Genomic DNA, 22,053 nt, shown 5'->3' on the forward strand with positions numbered 1-22,053 from the left:
GTTTGCCGTCTACCCTTAACCCTTGCCTCTAACGCAGGGGTAAGGGTAGGCGGTAAGTTAGCAGGTTAAACGCGCGGTAAAACGGCAGGGTAAAATAGCGATAGTCGGGGCGCGGGTTACTGTATGGGAGGGAATAGCTAATTCGATCATTTACATCTGATATACATGCCGCGTGCGGAAGGGGTTACCCGGTGATTTAAAGAGGCGGTAAGGATGGATTAAAGGGGATAGTGTATCGCGGGTTGGACTAACGCGGCCGAAAAGTGAGTAGAAAGCGGGTTAGGAGCAGGGTAACCGCGGCCGCACTTTACTGTATCGAGCTGTGAGAGAGAGATGGTAACTCACTGGTGTTGTAGGCAGTGAAGACTTCCTGGCAGAAGTGGTATTCAGTAGCAGGTCTGGGAACGTGGGCCCTCGAGGAGCGAGTACCGGTTCCAGACTGCGACCTGAAAAACAAAAGAGAGAGCGAGGCCCCCGAGGAGCGGGTACCATCCTCTGGTAAAGTCCGAGGAGGCAGAGTAGCAAGGTATGCGGAGAGCGATTCCCATCCGCAGCGATACCTGGAGGAAGCTAGGAATCCTTTCTGATCCTTTCCTTTGCTAACTCGATTAGTTAGCGAAATCAGAGACCTTAAGTATTCGGTGAGGATGACGTCATCTCAGGGGGACGCCCCTGAGGTTCGCGCCACTGCTGGTACTTGAGTCGGGGCCGTGCCGCGCGCGCGCCCTTAGGCTTCTGGGAAACATGGCGGAGTGCAGCGTCCAGCCGGTCCAGGGATGCCAGAGGAGGTCGGCAAGATTACCTCACTTCTCTCCTTTTTTCTTTTTTTTTTGCTTGTCTCCTGATATTGATTCTCAGACACTCACCTAAGGGAGGGAGCTACCGCTTTCACCACAGGAGGTCAAACCGGCCTGTTCAATCCAGGCAGGGCCCATGCTCCACAAGCACATATGCATGTCCACCGCCTGCGAGAGATGGAGAAAAACTGGCTGGCTAGTGCCTGAGCAGAGCTCTATGAGGGTGACGTCAACGAGTCTTTGTTCTCCGGCTCCACCTGGTAGGAGTGCACGACCCCCACTGGTTTGGACTGGCTTGCCTGGATGAAGAGGAAGTGAAAGTTGGAAATGGTGCTGTTTTATTAGTAAGCGATTGAATTGTATTAGACCGAGGTTGTTTTAACCCATTTCCTTTTCAGAGACACGAGGACACAATTAATTGGAGGGAGGTGGGGGGGGGGGGGGGGGGGGGGGGGGGGGGGGGAGTGAGGCAAGCTATTATAAGCCAAAACATATCACTCTGATCCAGATGCAGCTCAGTGTACATTATAAGGCACCAACACATGATAAGCTTGTGGAGGCAGGAACCTGGTTTACAGCAGCTTGCTACACTGGCAAATAGTGGCGCTATTTAGGTAGGTAACAGCTGGGTGGTTTCCTGATGCCCAACACCATTGGTGATTAGTCTTTTCCTGCCAGGGAATTTATGGTACATTCAATAAAATGCTATTTTGTATTTGGCTAAAAAGTGTAGGCTCTTCTAGTGATCTTATAACTCCAGTCCTGGCTTCTAATAGAATAAAATTCTCTCCCTCACTTTTAAGGCTTAACGCAATCTTGATCCATCTAGTGTCCGGGGCTTAGTACAAAAATACCTCCTTTTTTTGGCCCCTATGCTCTTCAATAACACTGTTATTAGATGTACCATCTCTCCAGATAGCCCACTTAGTTGAATCCAGGGACCGGATGTTTAGCATATACCAGGTCCCAACTCTGGAATGCCCTTCCAGAGGTGATTAGATTAGAAAATGACCCTGTTTGCTTTAGAAAGCTGTTGAAAGTCTATTTCTTTGGCCCGACTCTTCCTATTTAGGATTTTTTTGTGCTTCATCCTCAGCTGATTTTATGCTTTGTTTTGTGATTTTGTTGTTTTATTTTGCATGCGACATTATCTGCTGAGATTGGTGGACCACCAGGATATAAAGCCTGTAAGAAATTACATAACTAACTTATTTTTAAGAAATAAAGTTTATTTTATCCATTTTTTCGAGGAGACTGAATGGACTTCCCTTTTCCTTCACAAACATCTTAGCTGCAGAATCTGTGCCAAAAACCCAATCATAGGTTGGGAGGTCCTACTTGACGCTTCCTTCCCTGTATCGGCAATGGCGGTCACCTACCTGCTCATCTTTGTCTCCAACGATCAGAAGATCTGCCTGCTGTGCCAGGCAGCGGTTCCTGCTCTCTTCCCAGGACAAAGGCTCAGTGGAAAACAAATAGCAGCGCCCTCCACTGATCCGCCATCCATCCGGGCACAACCCGCAGTGCAATGCTGCTACAGAATGAAGAGGAAAGAAGGTCTTAGGCACAGCGTCCCCAGTTTACAGGGCTATGGTGATTAAACTTTCTCTGAACTTCCTGGATTTTCTCCCCAATATACAGGAATAGTTGGATTAATGGACCTCCACCGACATACTGAGCACACCTCTCTTGATATGTGGGTGGTACTTACTGCTGGCATCTAAAAAGGTCACACAGGATTCATTTTTGCACTTTGCACATCTCAGGAGCTGGGAATAATTACTCCGCATATGTTGATAGTCTTTCAAGAGCCGCTGATCCGTGGAAGCTGGACCCTGGCAGCAATCTTCTGTTCCGCAGGCCTTAGAAGCTTGCGAATCTAAAGGAGAGGGGGCAATGATACCCTTTTACCAACAGTCAGCAGCATGCAGTCATTACAAGACATGTTATTGCATAGGATGGGCACAGTCAAGGGGTCAGAGGTCCTGGGCCCTTTCCCTGAATTGCTGAGAGACAAGTTGAAGGCACATAAAACACCCTGGCGTAAAGTGCAGCCACGCTGGGGGAACATTTGCTCTGGGATGGGAGAATTCAAAAAAACTCTGCCACCGTGAGATTCTGCAGAGTTGAATGAAAAGGTGGATAACCTGTGACAGAGCAGAGACGCCATACGTTTGGAAGCAGGCCATCGACGTGAAATAACCGTCACAGAGACAGAAAGCACTTCAATGGGAAATTGGGCAAAGAGGTAATACTTCTTTAAGGAAATAACTACTGGGTCAGAAGTTCCCAAACCTGTTTAGGAATCACTGTACTAGGTAACGTAGTCCCAGAGGGATAGTGTGACAGAACAACTGGCCCACCTGAGCAGCAGGGGGAGGAACTGAAAGGAAACAGGTAATGCTGCTTTAAGGAAAAAAAGCTACTGGGTAATGTAGTCCCAGAGAGCCAGGACCAGTCGACCTAGATGAAGGCAATCGTGACGTGGTTTTGGTCAAGGAGAAAGGCCTCCTGGGGAAGAAACTGCCAAGGAGGGAGCGGCAGCAGGACCTGCAAAGGACAGAAAGACTGACAAGTGCAGAAAGGCACAGAGCAACCAGAGGAGCAAGGGCTGGTCAGAAAGAGGCTGGAGGATACCGAGAGCTGCCAAGCCAGAGTGGGCATAGGCATTAGTCTGAGGAGCTTGTGACTCGTGAGCTGGCTTAGAGATTATCAGGGTACAGCTCTAAATGGAGTTACAGGTTGGTGCTTGGAGTTTTATGCCAGTCTGCATATAAACGCCTGCTGTACATGTATGGCATGCTCCTGTCTTGAGGAACAAACTGTATTATCTGTGGAGTAAGAGACCTTAAAAAAAGGAATATAGACACTATTTATGCAAGTTTACTTGGTTGTTTGGTTGTTTAGACAGGAAAATTGGATTTTACTTGCTAATTTTCGTTCCTGTAATACCACAGATCAGTCCAGACCAGTGGGTTATACCCTCCCACCAGCAGATGGAGGCAGAGAACAAAACTTTGAGGCACTGCTATATACCAAGTGTGCCACCTGCAGCTCCTCAGTATTGATTAATACCCAAGCCAAGATACAATAGAAAACTTTTAAACCCAACGAGGGTGAACAAAAAATCCCCAAGGGTTGGATTCCCCAGAACCTGGATAACCCAGCTCTGGACCTCAATAACACGCAACATGAAAAGAGAATATCCCTTTTAGACTTCTTATATACAGCGGTTAACTACCAGGCAATCAGTCTTTCGGCAGTTTTACAAGGGCGGGCCTCTGGACTGATCTGTGGTGTTACAGGAACGAAAATTAGCAGGTAAGACCCAATTTTCCTTTCCTGGAAATACCCAGATCAGTCCAGACCAGTGGATGTACCAAAGCCACACTACAAAGGGCGGGAACCCAAAAGACCCGCTCTCAGAACACTTTCCCCAAAACATGCGTCCTCCAGTGCCCATACATCCAAATGGTAATGTCTTGTAAAGGTATGCATAGAGGACCAGACTGCGGCCTTACATATTTCTTCAGGAGATACCAACTGACACTCCGCCCAGGAAGCCGCCTGCGCTCTAGTAGAATGCGCTTTCAAACCAGCTGGAATGGGGTGACCCTTGCCAATGTAGGCCAATCAAATGGTCTCTTTCAACCAGCAGGCCAAAGTAGCCTTGGATTCCTTCCCTCCTTTCTTTGGTCCCCAAACAATACAAAAAGGTGGTCCAACGTCCTAAAGGAATTAGAAACTGTCAAATAACGTAGCAGGACCCGGAGAACATTCAACAGGTGAAGGTCTCTACCCGACGAAGAATTTCGAGACTAATCCAGAAAACCAGGCAACTGCACAGACTAATTCACATGGAAGGCAGACACCACCTTAGGCAAAAAAGAAGGCACCGTATGCAAAGACACCTTATCAGTAGAAATGAGTAGGAAAGGATCCCGACAGGAAAGAACCTGTAGTTCTGAAATCCGTCTGGCAGAGCAATTGGCCAACAGAAAAACCGTCTTCAAAGTAAGGTCTTTTAGGAAGCCCTGTCCCAATGGTTCAAAAGGTGGATCACAAAGCGCCACAAAACCAGGTTAAGATTCCAGTCCGGACACAACTTATGAACTGGAGGGCATAGATGCTTTATTCCTTTCAGAAAGTGGATAACATCCAGATGGCTGGCCAGGGGCTTGTCGCGTACCCGGCCCCGGAGACACCCCAGGGCCGAAATTGAACCCGGATGGAATTATAAGCCAAGCCTTTTGACAAGCTCTGCTGCAGAAAGGCCAAAATGTGAGGAATGTTCACCGAAAGTGACACTATGCCTTGATGATCGCACCAGCACTCAAACACTTTCCACACCCTGACGTATGCCATTGATGTAGAAGGACGTCTAGCCTGGAGGAGGGTGGAAATCACCAGTATCGAGTAACCCTTCATGTGTAACCGCCGCCTTTCAAAAGCCAAGCCGATAGAGAAGTGATCTTCCTGATCTGAAAAGATGGGTCCTTGACATAAGAGACCCGGAAAAATGGGCCAGGTGTAACGGACCGTCTGTTGCCAACTGAATGAGATCTGCAAACCTAGGACGCCATGGCCACTCAGGAGCCACCAGGACCACTGAATCTGGATGTTCCTCTATGCACTGAAGAACCCAACCGATGAGTGGCCAAGGGGGAAAGGCATACAGGAGAATCCCAGTCAGCCACTTGCACACTAGGGCGTCCAGTCCTACCAACCCGACCTCCTTCTTGTGACTGAAGAACCCTGTTGTCTGTGAGTTGGCTCGGGTCACCATGATATCCAGTTGGGGGACCCCCCATCTGGCACAAATGTGATTCCAGGCCTCCCATACCCTGGGATCTAGCTTTTGATGACTGAGGACGTCCACCCATACGTTGTCCTCACCCGCTACATGAGAGTCCATGATTCCTTCCAGATGACACTCAGCCCAAGCAAACAGAAGATAAGCCTCCCAAGCTTATGGACGGTCTCTTGGTTCCTGACCAAATGCAAGCAGTCCTGCTCAAACTTTGTTCAAATCAACCAATCGTTGAAGTATGGGTGAACTAACACCCCCTCCTTCCGGAGGGTCACCGCCACAACCACCATCACCTTGGTAAAGGTGTGCGGAGCCGTAGCCAAGCCGAAGGGAAGAGCCTGGATCTTAAAATGTTGACCCAGAATCTTGAAGCACAAGAACGTCTGATGATCAATCCAGATCGGAATGTGGAGGTAGGCCTCTGTGAGATCTAAGGAGGAGAGGAATTCTCCTTTGTGGACGGCCGCAATAACTGTTCTTAGAGTCTCCATCCGAAAATGCGACACCCTCAATCTCAAGTTCACCTGTTGCAGGTCCAGTATGGGATGGAAGGTACCCTCTTTCTTTGGAACCACAAAGTAAATGGAGTACCTTCCTCGTCCCTGCTCATCCAGGGACAATCGCCTCCAGACCTAGCAACCTTTGTAGAGTGTCTTCCACCGCGGCCCGCTTGTTCTGGGAAATGCAGAACCCTTGAAAGGGTAAGAAAATTCTAAGGCGTAGCCATCTTTTATCACCTCCAGGACCCACTGATCAGAGCTGATTTTGACCCACTCCTTGTAAAAATGGGACAACCTGCCCCCAACCGCTATGAATGAGGAGTGGGTGGGCCTGATCTCATTGGGCAGGCTTACCGGCCCCAGCTCCCTGGCTGGAGCCACCTCTTGCAGACTTGCCAGAGCCCCGAAAGGACTGCTGTCGAGCTGTGGACTATTTGGAACTGGAGGAGGGGGAACCCCTCCCAGACCTGAATCTCCGAGAATCCTGAAAATGGGCACGCGGAGAAAACGACTTTTTGAAAGGCTTCTTGTCTTCGGGCAGCTTGTTTCCCTTGGTTTCCCCCAGAGACTTCATAAGTTGGTCGAGATCTTCTCCAAACAGAAGCTTCCCTCGAAAGGGAAGTTTATATAACTGAGATTTGGAGGATGCGTCCGCTGCCCAATTACGAAGCCACAGCAGCCGCCTAGCCGCTACCAATGAAACTATATTTCGGGCTGTGGTGTGCACCAGATCATACAAAGCATCTGCCACATATGCCGACCCCGCCTCCAGGCAGGCTGCTTGGGAAGGGATCATGACCCTAGAGGAAGCCGGATCCTGAGGTTTTTGAATCCAACACAAACAGGCTCACTATATCATGCTTGCACAGACTGCCGCTCGAAGACTCAAAGATGAAACCTCAAATAGGCGCTTAACCTGAAGCTCCAACTTGCGGTCCTGCACATCCCTCAGAGCGGCGGCCCCTGCCACTGGGATGGTAGTCTTCTTAGTGATCGCTGATACCGCCACATCGACCTTAGGTGTCTTAAGGCGTTGCAAATGTTCTTCGAGCACCGGATACAGCTTTGCCATAGCACAGCTGATCTTCAGGCCAGCCTTCGGAGAGTCCCATTCCCGACTAATAAGCTTCTGGATTTTCTTCGGGATAGGGAAGGTGCTGGGAGGGCCCCAGAGACCATCCAAGTCTGGGTTAACACCCTCACTATCGGACTCCCCCTGGGTGAGCTTCACCCTCAACTCCTCCAACATCTGAGGGATAAGGGGCCGCAACTCCTCCTTTTTGAACAAGCGAACCATGCATGGATAGTCCCCTTCCGACCCGGTCTTCACCAGAAGCTGATCGTCCCCGCCAGTATCCAAATCTCCATGGGCCATGGATGCACGTGAGCCCCGAGATTCATCACAAAGCCTAGGCCACTTCAGGGCACCCCAACCCCTGTCCAGGGGTTTACGTTTTGCTGACTTCCTGACCAAAAAGGCCTCATACATCAGGAGTATAAACTCGGGCGAGAAACCACCCAGGTCCGCTTCCTCGCCGCTGGAATCAGACTTGGCGTTCCGTGTGTCTCCCTGAACAGGCTCCCAGACTGCGGGAGAAAGCGGAGTGGGATCATCCTGGGACTCCTTCCTGGAAGTCGCAGTGGAGGCAGCAGGAGCTCTGCCCCTGGTTCCAGCCCCTGAAGCGGCCAAACACGTGGCCTTCTTAGGCTTAAACCCCTTAGCAGAAGAGGCCTCTCCCCCTGAAGCACGAGGAGAGGGAATCCAAATATGCAGACCAAATGCCTCAGGCCTTGCGGGCCTCCGCAAGTGGGTTGTCTGCCATTAAAATGATTGCAGTGCGATTCCAAATGACCCCCGGGCCGGGAAATAGCGCTGGTGCGGTGATCGTGCGGGAAAAATTGCCGTTACACCAAAATGGCATGCGCGCCAAAAATAACTCGGGTCCACTGAGCAGATGCACGAGAGAGCAGCCGGCAGTAGAGAAAACGGCCCTCGCGCTAAAATTAGCTCGGCACTGCCGAGCGACCGTGGGCAGGAAAACTCCTCACCCCGCCGGGGAAGGGAAATCCCGAGGCCCTGCACAAACGCAGCCTGCTCTCCCCTCCAGAAACACCCCAGTACCTGTCAGGCTGCCGGGCTCAGCACTGCTGAGCAGACCGATTCACCCAGCAGTGCCGCTGAGTTCAGAAAATAAAAGGGATAGCCTCTCTCTCTTTTTTTTTTTAAACTTAATAGGAATCAAAAGTAGAAAAACAAAAATTCCCCAACGGGGATATTTCCCTGAGCCAGCGTCACCTGGAGGAGGCAGTCCCCTGGCTATCGAGGGGGTCCTGGGATGCTCGGGCTATCACTGCCAGGGGTATCCAACCCCCCATTCACCCGGCTCCACCCAAGGGATGGCCCAAAGATGGAACCCGGCACCTCGGGGAGCAAATGCAACTTCAAATAACACAGCCAAGAGCTTATGCACCACCATCTGCTGGAGGCAGAGAAATACTGAGGAACTGCAGGTGGCACACTTGGTATATAGCAGTGCCTCAAAGTTTTGTTCTCTGCCTCCATCTGCTGGTGGGAGTGTATAACCCACTGTTCTGGACTGATCTCGGTATGTCCAGGAATATCTGCTATAGGTCATACATTAACAAAGCGAAATGCAAATGCTACATGCTCTTCTGACATCACATTGCAGCACACGATTCAAACAGAGTATTTAAATCTGGATTTCCAATCCGTGCGCCTTGGCGACTTTGCCCCTACTCTATGACATCTGTTAAGAACTTGGTAAATCCTTCCTTGCAGTGTACTTACACAGTATAATTAAGGCAATCAGGGCCATGAGCAGCAGGAAGGAGGTCAGTACCAGTAAAGCTACCAAGAGCCTGGAGGGCAATGTCTTCGGTTGCGGTTGCTTGCATTCTGTTTGCAACAAGGAAGCAAAGACATAATTACTTCGAGGTCGATATTCAAAGGGTTTGTACAGGTAACCTTTCGAGTTACTTGAGATTCAGTAGTTCACCCCACTGTCCAGCTGTTTTGTCCAGGTAACTCATTCCTCATACAAAATTTATTTAGATAAAAAGAGGCAATTAATTAGCTGTTGACCATTGATGTTCAGCACTACCCAGCAGGCTTGGATTTAGGGATAGGGAACATAGTTAATTACCCAGGGCTCCAAATTTTGAAAGCACCAAATACCCAGGCCAAAGAAGAGTGCAACTGTGCCAAGGAGGCTCCTGTTTCTACCATCCACTTCAGAGGCAAGTGGCTATGACACTCTGGGACATGGGGGTGGTAGAAGGAAAGGTTGACTCCTGTCTAGGAGAAAGGCTCCAAGTGTAGTCAGTTTGTGACGCTAGTGGTTGTTGTATTGACTATCTCTTGTTTTTCTTGTATCTTATAGAACTTATATTGTAAACGGCTCAGAATGTGGGACAAGGTGTTATAGAAATGTTTTAAATAAATAAAGAGGTTCCCCCCACTTTCCGAACTCCTGGGTGTCTCAGTCCCCCAACTCTCCAACCTTGCCTACAGGTGCAATCCTCTTAAATTTGGCCCTGCTACGGGCCTAGCGTTAGCCAGGTAAGCTAAATCTGGTCAGAATAATGCCTCGGCAAAGGTTACTCAGATAACATTTTCCAGGCAACTTTATTTGGGAATATTCAGTGCTATAATTCTCTGGATAAGTGTCATTTACTATCTGTGTAAAGTTACCCAAATAACTTTCCCACACTCCAGCCTAGTTAATATCTATTTATTAACATAGGAGGCCTGATTGGTCTGGTGCTAAATCTGTCCCTGATGGAAGATTAGCTGAGACACGAGGCTAAAATGCCTCTCCTGCCAATATTAAAGGTGCAACATACCCTTCATCAGGGTTTTACGAGCTTAGGCTGCGTCCCTTCAAACTTCTTCACTTTTACCTGCTGTTTTCTTTGCTGTCTGTGTCACAGGCGAAGGAAATTTCAGTTCTGAGTAAGTGATTTCAGGCTCCATTCCCACCTTGATCCTGCCACAGATGTAAACAAAATGAGAAACACTTTGCTGTTCCACCCGATTCTAGAGCTTATGCAAAAGGAGGAAACCTGCATCAGAGAACAAATTTGCACAACAGACACTGGATGTTTCCTTTTATAATTGTTTCCTCTTTTTATTTTTTTTATAATTTTTTCTTTGTTAAATTGTCAGTTAATTTAACACAAAATACAGGACATTTAATCCTACTCTCTGTTTCCTGTATTTTAACCAGTTTGTAATCCATGAAAGACATCGCCGCCTATCCCATGACGTTTTAGTTTTCTTAGAAGCCTCTCATAAGGGACTTTGTCAAACGCCTTCTGAAAATCCAAATATACTACATCTACCTGTTCACCTTCATCCACATGTTTATTAACTCCTTCAAAAAAATGAAGCAGATTTGTGAGGCAAGACTTCCCTTGGGTAAATCCATGCTGACTGTGTTCCATTAAACCATGTCTTTCTATATGCTCTACGATTTTGATCTTGAGAATAGTTTCCACTATTTTTCCTGGCACTGAAGTCAGGCTCACTGTTAGAATATAAGAACATAAGAAATTGCCATGCTGGGTCAGAGCAAGGGTCCATCAAGCCCAGCATCCTGTTTCCAACAGAGGCCAAAACAGGCCATAAGAACCTGGCAATTACCCAAACACTAAGAAGATCCTGTGCTACTGATGCAATTAATAGCAGTGGCTATTCCCTAAGTAAACTTGATTAATAGCCGTTAATGGACTTCTCCAAGAACTTATCTAAACCTTTTTTGAACCCAGCTACACTATCTAGCAACAAATTCCAGAGCTTTATTGTGCGTTGAGTGAAAAAGAATTTTCTCCGATTAGTCTTAAATGTGCTACTTGCTAACTTCATGGAATGCCCCCTAGTCCTTCTATTATTTGAAAGTGTAAATAACCGATTCACATCTACTCGTTCAAGACCTCTCATGATCTTAAAGATCTCTATCATATCCCACCTCAGCCATCTCTTCTCCAAGCTGAACAGCCCTAACCTCTTCAGCCTTTCCTCATAGGGGAGCTGTTCCATCCCCTTTATCATTTTGCTTGCCCTTCTCTGTACCTTCTCCATCACAATTATATCTTTTTTGAGATGTGGCAACCAGAATTGTACACAGTATTCAAGATGCAGTGAGCACCTGGGATACGCCCGGACCTAGGGACAGTCGGGGAGCTAACCCTAGGTCACACTACGTCTGCCTCCCCATGTACCGGATACCTGTGGTGGTGGAGGAAGCAGAAGTCGGAGTCCAGGAATGAAGCCGGGTCAGAAGCCAGAAGACAGAGGTCCAAAGTCAAAGCCAGGGGCGGAAGCTGGAAACAGAGTCGTTGGATGGAGCTGGTCAGAAGCCAGAAGTCAGAAGTCTAAACCAAAACCAGGGGCGGAAGCGAAGACGAAGTCAATGGATGAAGCCGGGTCGGAAGCCAGAAGTAGATGAGAAGATCCAAGATCCAAAGCAGCAACTAGTAACTCAGGGGACTGAGTGAACCTTGATACAAGGCACTGAAGATGTCCAGAAGCAGGGTTTAAATACCCTGATAGTATCTGACGTCAACAGAGGCAGGGCTTGAGTTTTCCCACGCTGGCCCCTTTAAGAGGGACTCCTTTCTGCGCGTGCGTCTAGGGGGCGGGCCCAGTCGGGGCGGATCGACGGCATCTCTCCCGAGGAGGGAGAGACTCGCTGGAGGTAGTGCAGGCCCGAGGAGGTCTCAAAATGGCCCGGACTGTTCCCGAGGTAGGTGGAGGGACCGGGGCATGGCCTGGGACCGTAACACCGTGGAGCGATAGAGAGGCATTATGACATTTTCCGTTTTATTAACCATTCCCTTCCTAATAATTCCTAACATTCTATTTGCTTTTTTGACTGCTGCAGCACACTGAGCCGACGATTTTAAAGTATTATCCATTATGATGCCTAGATCTTTTTCCTGAGTGGTAGCTCCTAATATGGAACCTAATATGGAGAAAAGACTTGGCGCAAGAATCCTTCAACCTCAAACCTCATGGCCTTTAAATCCTTAATGCACCAATACAGATTCTCCATCCTACAGACAAAAAAGGACTTCTACTCGCAGAAAATTCATAACTTTATATTTGATCCAAAAGCCCTCTTCTCTTTAGTGACTTCTCTCACCAAACAACCCGCCTTCGCTTTCCCGGATGATAACGCAGCAAGTAAAGCATCTGATCTTGCCACCTATTTTAAGAACAAAATTCCTAACCTCCTGGACCCTATCAAGAAAATGAACGTCAACTCCCCACCTTATCTACTCCCCTCCCCTCCACAAATCACAGCAAGCCTTGAGACCTTTGAACCAGTCTCCACTTTGGAAATTGAAAACACTCTAAAAAGACTTAAACCTTCATCACACCCACTAGATGCTATTCCAGCCAACCTCCTTATTTCAATTGCCAAAGACATCTCTTACCCTATATCACAGATCATCAATTCCTCTTTATTACAAGGTCTCGTCCCCACTCCACTCAAACTCACCATCCTTAAACCATTACTAAAAAAACCAAATCTTTCCCCAGACAATCCAGCCAACTTCCGCCCTATAGCTAATCTCCCAATTATCTCCAAAATCATGGAAAAATTAGTTAACAAACAACTCGCCGAATACTTAGAAAACAACAACATCCTCTCTTCTTCTCAATTTGGTTTCCGAAAATCTAGAAGTACCGAATCCCTCCTTTCATCACTTTCAGATAAAATTCTCTTGAACCTAGAAAAAAAAAACAATCCTCCCTCCTCATTCTACTCGACTTGTCAGCAGCTTTTGACACAGTGAACCATGATATCCTCTTGGATCGTCTAACAGAGATTGGCATAAAAAACACCGCACTCAATTGGTTCTCATCTTTCCTCCAGAATAGATTCTATAAAGTCAAGATAAACAGCAAAGAATCACCTCCTTTCAGATCCACTATGGGAGTCCCGCAGGGTTCTTCTCTATCCCCAACATTATTCAACATTTATCTTCTCCCTCTATGCCATCTCCTCTCCAAATTTAACCTCATTCACTATGTTTATGCAGATGACGTCCAAATCCTTATCCCGATTAAAGATTCATTGCAAAACACCTTACAATTCTGGAATTCCTGTCTTCTATCTATCAATAACCTCCTAACAAATCTTAATTTGATTCTCAATTCCAACAAATCAGAGTTCCTGCTCATCACCCCAAATGGTAACTACACCGCTCCCTACGCACACAACTTATCTCCTCCGGCCTTTTCCACTCAGGTCAGAAACCTTGGGGTCACCATGGATAATCAGCTAAACTACAAAAGCTTCATTAACAACACCATAAAAGACTGCTTCTTTAAACTTCAAGTATTAAAGAGGCTAAGACCACTCTTATACTTCCAAGACTTCAGATATGTATTACAAGCAATCATTTTCTCGAAGATAGACTATTGTAATTCTTTGCTGCTTGGTTTACCCGCAAACACTCTGAAAGCCTCTGCAAATGTTACAAAATGCCACTGCGAGGATCCTAACCAAATCTAATAAAAGGGACCACATTACTCCCATTTTAAAGAACCTTCACTGGCTCCCAATCAGACACAGAATCCTCTATAAATCCCTATCAATAATCCACAAAGCCATCTATAACTCCACTCCAATGGACCTCACCATCCCTTTACAGCTTCACTCCACCTCTCGTCCGACTAGACAAGCTCAGAAGGGCACGCTAAGAGCCCATCCTCTCAAGACTTCACTTAGCAAAAGAGCTATTTCCACTGCCGGTCCTAATCTTTGGAACTCACTCCCACCAGACCTTAGAATTGAACAATTGACTCCCACCTTTAAAAAAAGACTAAAGACCTGGTTGTTCAACCAAGCATTCTCTTAATCTCAAACTCAATATCTAAGCTTTGATCTCCAGGACGGTCCACCACTTTGTATATAATTACTCCTATTAAGTTATTATTATTTATTTTTTCCAAGTTCTTTTTACCCTGTTCATTGTAAGACATTATTCTTTATACTGTCAATCTATTGTTGTAATGTAAACCGAAGTGATTAGTAACTTTGTTACCAGAACTTCAGTATATAAAACTGTTAAATAAATAAATAAATAACCTAACATCGTGTAACTACAGCTAGGGTTATTTTTCCCTATATGCAACACCTTGCACTTGTCCACATTAAATTTCATCTGCCCAATCTTACAGTCTTGCAAGGTCCTCCTGTAATATATCACAATCTGCTTTTGATTTAACTACTCTGAATAATTTTGTATCATCCGCAAATTTGATAACCTCACTTGTCATATTCCTTTCCAGATCATTTATATATATATTGAAAAGCACCGGTCCAAGTATAGATCCCTGAGGCACTCCACTGTTTATCCTTTTCCACTGAGAAAATTGAACATTTAATCCTACTCTCTGTTTCCTGTCTTTTAACCAGTTTGTAATCCACGAAAGGACATTGCCTCCTATCCCATGACTTTAGTTTTCTTAGAAGCCTCTCATGAGGGACTTTGTCAAACGCCTTCTGAAAATCCAAATACACTACATCTACCGGTTCACCTTTATCCACATGTTTATTAACCCCTTCAAAAAAATGAAGCAGATTTGTGAGGCAAGGCTTCCCTTGGGTAAATCCATGTTGACTGTGTTCCATTAAATCATGTCTTTCTATATGCTCTACGATTTTGATCTTCAGAATAGGTTCCGCTATTTTTCCCGGCACTGAAGTCAGGCTCACTGGTCTATAGTTACCCAGATCGCCCCTGGAGCCTTTTTTAAATATTGGGGTTACATTGGCCACCTTCCAGTCTTCAGGTTCAATGGATGATTTTAATGATAGGTTACAAATGTTACGGCTATGGCTGCTGTGCAACCGCCTCACCACCAGGGGTCCTTCTAGAGTTGGCTCTCCTGACGGACCCAGTCCATCTCCCTTGTTCACTCTATGTTCTGGACTTCCCTTTATATCCCTGCCTGGCAGTTCCCTCGGGGCTTCGGCATCGAGCTCGCCTGGGCTCCCTGCTCTAGCCTTCCTTGCTTTGCTGTGCGTGTGGTCCTTGGACCCTGCTTTGCCTTGCCTTGCGCTGTATGTGGCCTTCGGGCCTTCTACCCTGCTTTGCTTTGCCTTGCGCTGTGTGTGGCCTTCGGGCCTTCTACCCTGCTTTGCCTTGCCTTGTGCTGTGTGTGGCCTTCGGGCCTTCTACCATGCTTTGCCTTGTCTTGCGCTGTGTGCGGCCTTCGGGCTCTCTGCCTTGCCATGTGTGTGTGTGTGACCTTCGGGCCCGCTGCCCTGCCGTGTGAGTGAGGCCTTCAGGCCCTTTGCTCTGCTGTGTGCATGTGTGGCCTTTGGGCCCTCTTCCCTGCCGTGTGTGTGGCCTTCGAGCTCTCTGCCTTACTACTAGGTACCGTGACCCAGCCTGGACTCTGACACTGTTGCCTGCCGCCTGCCCTGACCCAGCCTGGACTCTGACACTGTTGCCTGCCGCCTGCCCTGACCCAGCCTGGACTCTGACACTGTTGCCTGCTGCCTGCCCTGACCCAGCCTGGACTCTGACACTGTTGCTTGCCGTCTGCCCTGACCCAGCCTGGAATTTGACACTGCTTCCAGCCTTACTCTGCTCCACTGTCACCATCATCAGAGACTTTCCAGCCATCCCTATCTCTCTCCACCTGTAGTCACTCCAGAAGGTGGTGTTCACAACACTAGAACACAGCCCGAGCGTAACAACAAATTTTAACTAATAGATCAGAAATTTCATTTTTTAGTTCCTTCAGTACCCTAGGATGCATACCATCTGGTCCAGGTGATTTGCTACTCTTTAGTTTGTCAATGTGGCCTACTACATCTTCCAGGTTCACAGTGATTTCGTTCAATTCGTCTGACTCATCACCCCTGAAAACCATCTCTGGAACTGGTATCTCCCCAACATCCTCATTAGTAAACACGGAAGCAAAGAATTATAGAAACATAGAAATGATGGCAGAAGAAGACCAATCGGCCCATCCAGTCTGCCCAGCAAGCCTCACACATCCTTCCCTTCATAATTATCTGTTTCTCTTGGCTCCCAGCCACCCTTGGTTCCATTTCCCTTTCACCCCCACCATCAATGCAGAGTGCAGTGATGAAGCTGCATCCAAGTGAAACATCAAGCCCGATTAGTTAGGGGTAGTAACCGCCGCAACAAGCAAGCTACACCCATACTTATTTGTTTACCCAGACTATGTTATTCAGCCCTTATTGGTTGTTTTTCTTCTCCCCTGCCGTTGAAGCAGAGAGCTATGCTGGATATGCGTGAAGTATTAGTTTTTCTTCTCCCCTGCCGTTGAAGTGGAGAGCTATGCTGGATATGCGTGAAGCATTAGTTTTTCTTCTCCCCTGCCATTGAAGCAGAGAGCTATGCTGGATATGCGTGAAGCATTAGTTTTTCTTCTCCCCTGCCGTTGAAGCAGAGAGCTATGCTGGATATGCGTGAAGTATTAGTTTTTCTTCTCCCCTGTCGTTGAAGCAGAGAGCTATGCTGGATATGCGTGAAGTATTAGTTTTTCTTCTCCCCTGCCGTTGAAGCAGAGAGCTATGCTGGATATGCGTGAAGTATTAGTTTTTCTTCTCCCCTGCCGTTGAAGCAGAGAGCTATGCTGGATATGCGTGAAGTATTAGTTTTTCTTCTCCCTTGCCGTTGAAGCAGAGAGCTATGCTGGATATGCATTGAAAGTGAAGTATGCATTGAAAGCCACATTAACTATCAACAATTATTGAATAAGCCTAATAATTGGTAATACCTATAGCCTATGAACTCTCTGTTAATTTTACATACTCTTTCCCACCCATGTTTTTTTTTGTTTGTTTTTTGTTTTTTTTAATTTAATTTAATTTGGAGATGGCAGCCCTCCATCCTTCTGCTCCGTGAAGGTGGAACACCAACCACTGGCCACTGGCATCCCGCTCTGTGAATGCCTCTGTGGCTACTGCCACTCTGTGCAGTGTTTTGCTGCCTCCTCTTTATACACGTCCTCTAGACCTGATGGATCCACAATGTTTATCCCACGCCCCTTTGAAGTCCTTCACAGTTTTGGACTTCACCACTTCCTCCGGAAGGGCATTCCAGGCATCCACCACTCTCTCCGTGAAGAAATACTTCCTGACATTGGTTCTTAGTCTTCCTCCCTGGAGCCTCAGCTCGTGACCCCTGGTTCTGCTGATTTTTTTCTGGCGGAAAAGGTTTGTCGTTGTCTTTGGATCGTTAATGTTTTTCAAGTATCTGAAGGTCTGAATCATATCACCCCTGCTCCTCCTTTCCTCCAGGGTGTACATATTCAGATTCTTTAATCTCTCCTCGTATGACATCTGATGAAGACCCTCCACCTTTCTGGTCGCCCTTCTCTGTACTGCTTCCATCTTGTCTCTGTCTCTTTGTAGATACGGTCTCCAGAACTGAACACAATACTCCAGGTGAGGCCTCACCAAGGACCTGTACAAGGGGATAATCACTTCCCTTTTCTTACTCAATATTCCTCTCTCTTTGCAGCCCAGCATTCTTCTGGCTTTTGCTATCGCCTTGTCGCATTGTTTCACAGGCTTCATATCCTTAGACACTATAACCCCTAGGTCTCTCTCCTGCTCCGTGCACATCAGCCTTCCCCCCCCCCCCCCCCCCATCGAATACAGTTCCTTCGGATTTCCATTCCCCATATGCATTACTTTGCACTTCTTGGCATTGAATCTCAGCTGCCATATCTTCGACCACTCTTCCAGCTTCCTTAAATCCCATCTCATTCTCTCCACTCCTTCCGGCGTGTCCACTCTGTTGCAGATCTTAGTGTCATCCGCAAAAAGACAAATCTTACCTTCTATCCCTTCCGCAATGTCGCTCACAAAGATATTGAACAGGACCTGTCCCAACACCGATCCTTGCGGTACACCACTTTACACCGCTCTCTCTTCAGAGAAAGTTCCATTTACCATCACACATTGTCTTCTGTCCGTCAACCAGTTTGCAATCCAGGCCACCAACTTAGCACTCACTCCTAAGCTTCTCGTTTTATTCACCAGTCTCCTGTGCGGAACTGTATCAAAAGCTTTGCTGAAATCTAAGTAGATGACATCGAGCGCTCTTCCTTGATCCAATTCCTTGGTTACCCAATCAAAAAAGTCAATCAGATTTGTCTGACAGGATCTTCCCCTGGTGAATCCATGCTGCCTCTGGTCCAGCAATTCTCCCGACTGTAGATAGTTCACTATTCTCTCTTTCAACAGTGACTCCATTACTTTTCCCACCACTGAAGTGAGGCTAACCGGTCTGTAGTTACCAGCCTCTTCTCTGTCCCCAGTCTTGTGAAGCGGGACCACCAATGCTCTTCTCCAATCACTCGGCACCACTCCTGTTTCTAGGGATCTATTGAACAAGTCACACAGTGGACCCGCCAGCACATCTCTGAGCTCCCTCAGTATCCTGGGATGAATTTCATCAGGCCCCATGGCTTTGTCCACTTTCAGTTTCTCCAGCTCTTCCCATACATTTTCTACTGTAAATGGAGTTACATTTACTCCACTCCCCTCCAGTTTCTTGTTAACTAGTGACAGTCCTTCTCCAGGTTCCTCTTTAGTGAACACAGAACTGAAGTATTCATTTAATATTTCTGCCATTTCTTCGTCTCTCTCCACACATTGATCCTTTCCATCTTTCAATTTTGCTATACCACTTTGAACTTTTCTCTTTTCACTGATGTATCTGAAAAATGTTTTGTCACCTCTCTTTACCTCCTTGGCAATCCTCTCTTCAGCTTGACTTTTTGCCGTCTTGATTGATTTCTTCGTCTCCCTCAGTTCTACCAGATATTCTTCTTTGTGCTCCTCCCTTTGGGATCTTTTATATTTCTTGAATGCTGCTCTTTTAGCCTTTATTTTGTCAGCCACCTCCTTTGAGAACCAGATAGGTTTCATTTTTCTTTTGCTTTTCTTTACTTTTCTAACATATAGATTAGTTGCCTTGGTAATTGCTCCTTTTAGATTGGTCCATTGTTGATCTACATCTCTCTCATTCTCCCAGCCTTTTAATTCTTCCTCCAGGTACTTCCCCATTTCATCAAAGTCCGTGTTTTTGAACTGCAAAACTCGGGTCTTTGTGCTTCTTTTCTGTATCCTTTTTGTGATGTTAAACCATACCGTTTGATGATCACTGGTGCTGAGGTGGGCGCCCACCTGGACATTAGAGACATTATCTCCATTAGTGAGCACTAAGTCGAGTATAGCTCCTTCTCTTGTAGGTTCCATTACCATTTGTTTGAACAAAGCTACTTGCAGGGCATCCACTATTTCTCTACTATTATTAGATTCTGCAGATGGGATTCTCCAGTCTACATCTGGCATATTAAAGTCTCCAACGATCACCACTTCTTCCTTCTTTCCTATCTTTTGGATGTCTTCAACCAGATCTCTGTCCAGCTCTTCCTTTCGGTTTGGAGGCCTGTAAACCACTCCGATAAAAATGGATGTCCCATCTTTTTTTAGGTCAGCCCATAGTCAGCTCATAGTGCTTCTTCCTTGCAATAGCCTTATCTTCCCTAAGAGCCCCTTTAAATCCTCGGTCATCTAATGGTCCAACCAACTTCCTCACAGGTTTTTTGCTTCGGATATATTAAAAAAATTTTATTATGAGTTTTTGCTTCTATGGCCAACTTCATTTTAAATTCTCTATTCGCCTGTCTTATCAATGTTTTACACTTATCTTGACAATGCTTATGTTTTATCCTATTTTCTTCAGATGGATCCATCTTCCAATTTTTGAAGGATTTTTTTTGGCTAAAATAGCCTCTTTCACCTCACCTTTTAACCATGATGGTAATCGTTTTGCCTTCCTTCCACCTTTCTTAATGTGTGGAATACATATGGACTGCGCCTCTAGGATTGTATTTTTAAACAATGTCCATGCCTGTTGAATACTTTTAACCTTTGCATCTGCAGCTTTCAGTTTTTTTCTATTTTCCTCATTTTATCAAAGTTACCCTTTTGAAAGTTTAGTGTTAGAGCTGCAGATTTACTTATTGTTCCCCTTCCAGTTATTAATTTAAATTTGATAATGTTATGATCACTGTTGCCAAGTGGCCCCACCACCGTTACCTCTCTCACACCAAATCCTGCGTTCCACTAAGAATGAAATCTAAAATAGCTCCCTCTCTTGTTGGTTCCTGAACCAATTGCTCCATGAAGCAGTCATTTATTACATCCAGCAACTTTATGTCTCTTGCAAGTCCTCATGTTACATTTACCCAGTCAATATTGGGGTAATTGAAATCTCCCATTATTATTGCACTGCCAAATTGTTTAGCTTCTCTGATTTCTCTTAGCATTTCATCATCTGTCTGACCATTTTGTCCAGGTGGACGGTAGTATACTCCTATCACTATACTCTTTCCAAACACACATGGGATTTCTACCCGTATAGATTCTACTGAGCAGTGAGCATTTAGTCTTTTCTATGATCTTTATCCTGTTGGACTCTATACCCTCCCGGACATAAATTGCCACACCCCCACCAAGTTGATCCTCCCTATCATTGCGATATAATTTGTACCCTGATATAGCATTGTCCCATTGGTTATCCTCCTTCCACCAAGTCTCTGTGATGCCAATTATGTCAATCTCATCATTTGCTGCTATACACGCTAACTCTCCCATCTTACTTCTTAGACTTCTGGCATTAGCATACATATATTTCAAAGTGTGTTTTTTGTTTGTATTAACAACCTGCTTTTCAGTTGTTAGGGATAATTCGGAAATCATTAGCTTTGGTGATTTCTTACATATAGGCACATGGACTATGTTTGCTTTTAATGGAACCTCTCTGTTGGGATGCCCTGACTCTCCTGTTTCATTAGTATCCTTCAAGGATACATTTCTCCGAACCATGCACTGCTGAGTGACTGTCGGCTTTCCCCCTTGTTCTAGTTTAAAAGCTGCTCTATCTCCTTTTTGAAAGTTAGTAACAGCAGCTTGGTTCCACTCTGGTTAAGGTGGAGCCCATCCTTTAGGAAAAGTCTCCCCTTTCCACAAAAGTTTCCCCAGTTCCTTACAAAGCTAAATCCCTCTTTCCTGCACCATCGTCTCATCCACGCATTGAAACTCTGGAGCTCTGCCTGCCTCTGGGGACCTTCACGTGGAACAGGAAGCATTTCAGAGAATGCCACCCTGGAGGTTCTGGATTTCAGCTTCCTACCTAAAATCCTAAATTTGGCTTCCAGAACCTCTCTCCCACATTTTCCTATGTCATTGGTGCCCACATGTACCATGACAGCCGGCTCCTCCCCATCACTGTCTATAATCCTATATAGGTGATGCGTGAGGTCTGCCACCTTCACATCAGGCAGGCAAGTTACCAGGCGATCTTCATGTCCACCAGCCATCCTGCTATCTACATTTCTAATAATTGAATCACCAGCTATGATGGCCAACCTAACCCTTCCCTCCTGGGCAGTAGCCCTGGGAGACGTCCTCAGTGTGAGAGGACAATACATCACCTGGTGAGCAGGTCCTTGCTACAGGATCACTTCCTGTTACACCAGGGTGATGTTCTCCTACTGGGAAACCTTTCTGATCCAAGACAGCACTGGGGCTGACCAACTGGATTTGGGACTTGGCTACTATGTCCCTGAAGGTCTCATCAATGTACCTCTGTCTGCCTCAGCTCCTTCAAGTCTGCTACTCTAGTCTCCAGAGATCGGACTTGTTCCCTGAGAGCCAGGAGCTCTTTGAACCGAGTGCACACATACAATCTCTCACTGGCAGGTAAAAAATCATACATTTGACACTCATTGCAAAAGACTGGAAAGCCCCCTTCTTGCTGCTGGACTGCTGCCTTCATCTTAGTTTTATTGAGTTCCTAGTTAAGTTTAGGATACTATGGGAATTGGAATGAGAGTACTTTAAATTTACAGGTG

The 22,053-nt window shown here is 46.3% G+C and overlaps 1 protein-coding gene across 1 annotated transcript in view; it reads right to left on the minus strand.

Moving 5' to 3' along the window:
- The window catches only part of LOC115098355 (CD209 antigen-like protein E), a 28,398-nt gene extending 18,287 nt beyond the window's left edge, over positions 1–10,111 (minus strand). Inside the window, exons 1-4 of the mRNA XM_029614897.1 lie at positions 10,029–10,111; positions 8,917–9,024; positions 2,509–2,676; positions 2,177–2,331 (exon numbers count right to left, since the gene is read on the minus strand). Coding sequence (XP_029470757.1) covers positions 2,177–2,331; positions 2,509–2,676; positions 8,917–9,024; positions 10,029–10,101 — 504 coding nt within the window. The 5' untranslated portion in view covers positions 10,102–10,111. The remainder of the gene's footprint in view (positions 1–2,176; positions 2,332–2,508; positions 2,677–8,916; positions 9,025–10,028) is intronic.
- Between the last annotated feature and the right edge of the window lie 11,942 nt (positions 10,112–22,053).

This window comes from Rhinatrema bivittatum, chromosome 8, assembly GCF_901001135.1.
Source record: "Rhinatrema bivittatum chromosome 8, aRhiBiv1.1, whole genome shotgun sequence".
NCBI classification, from domain to species: Eukaryota; Metazoa; Chordata; class Amphibia; order Gymnophiona; family Rhinatrematidae; genus Rhinatrema; species Rhinatrema bivittatum.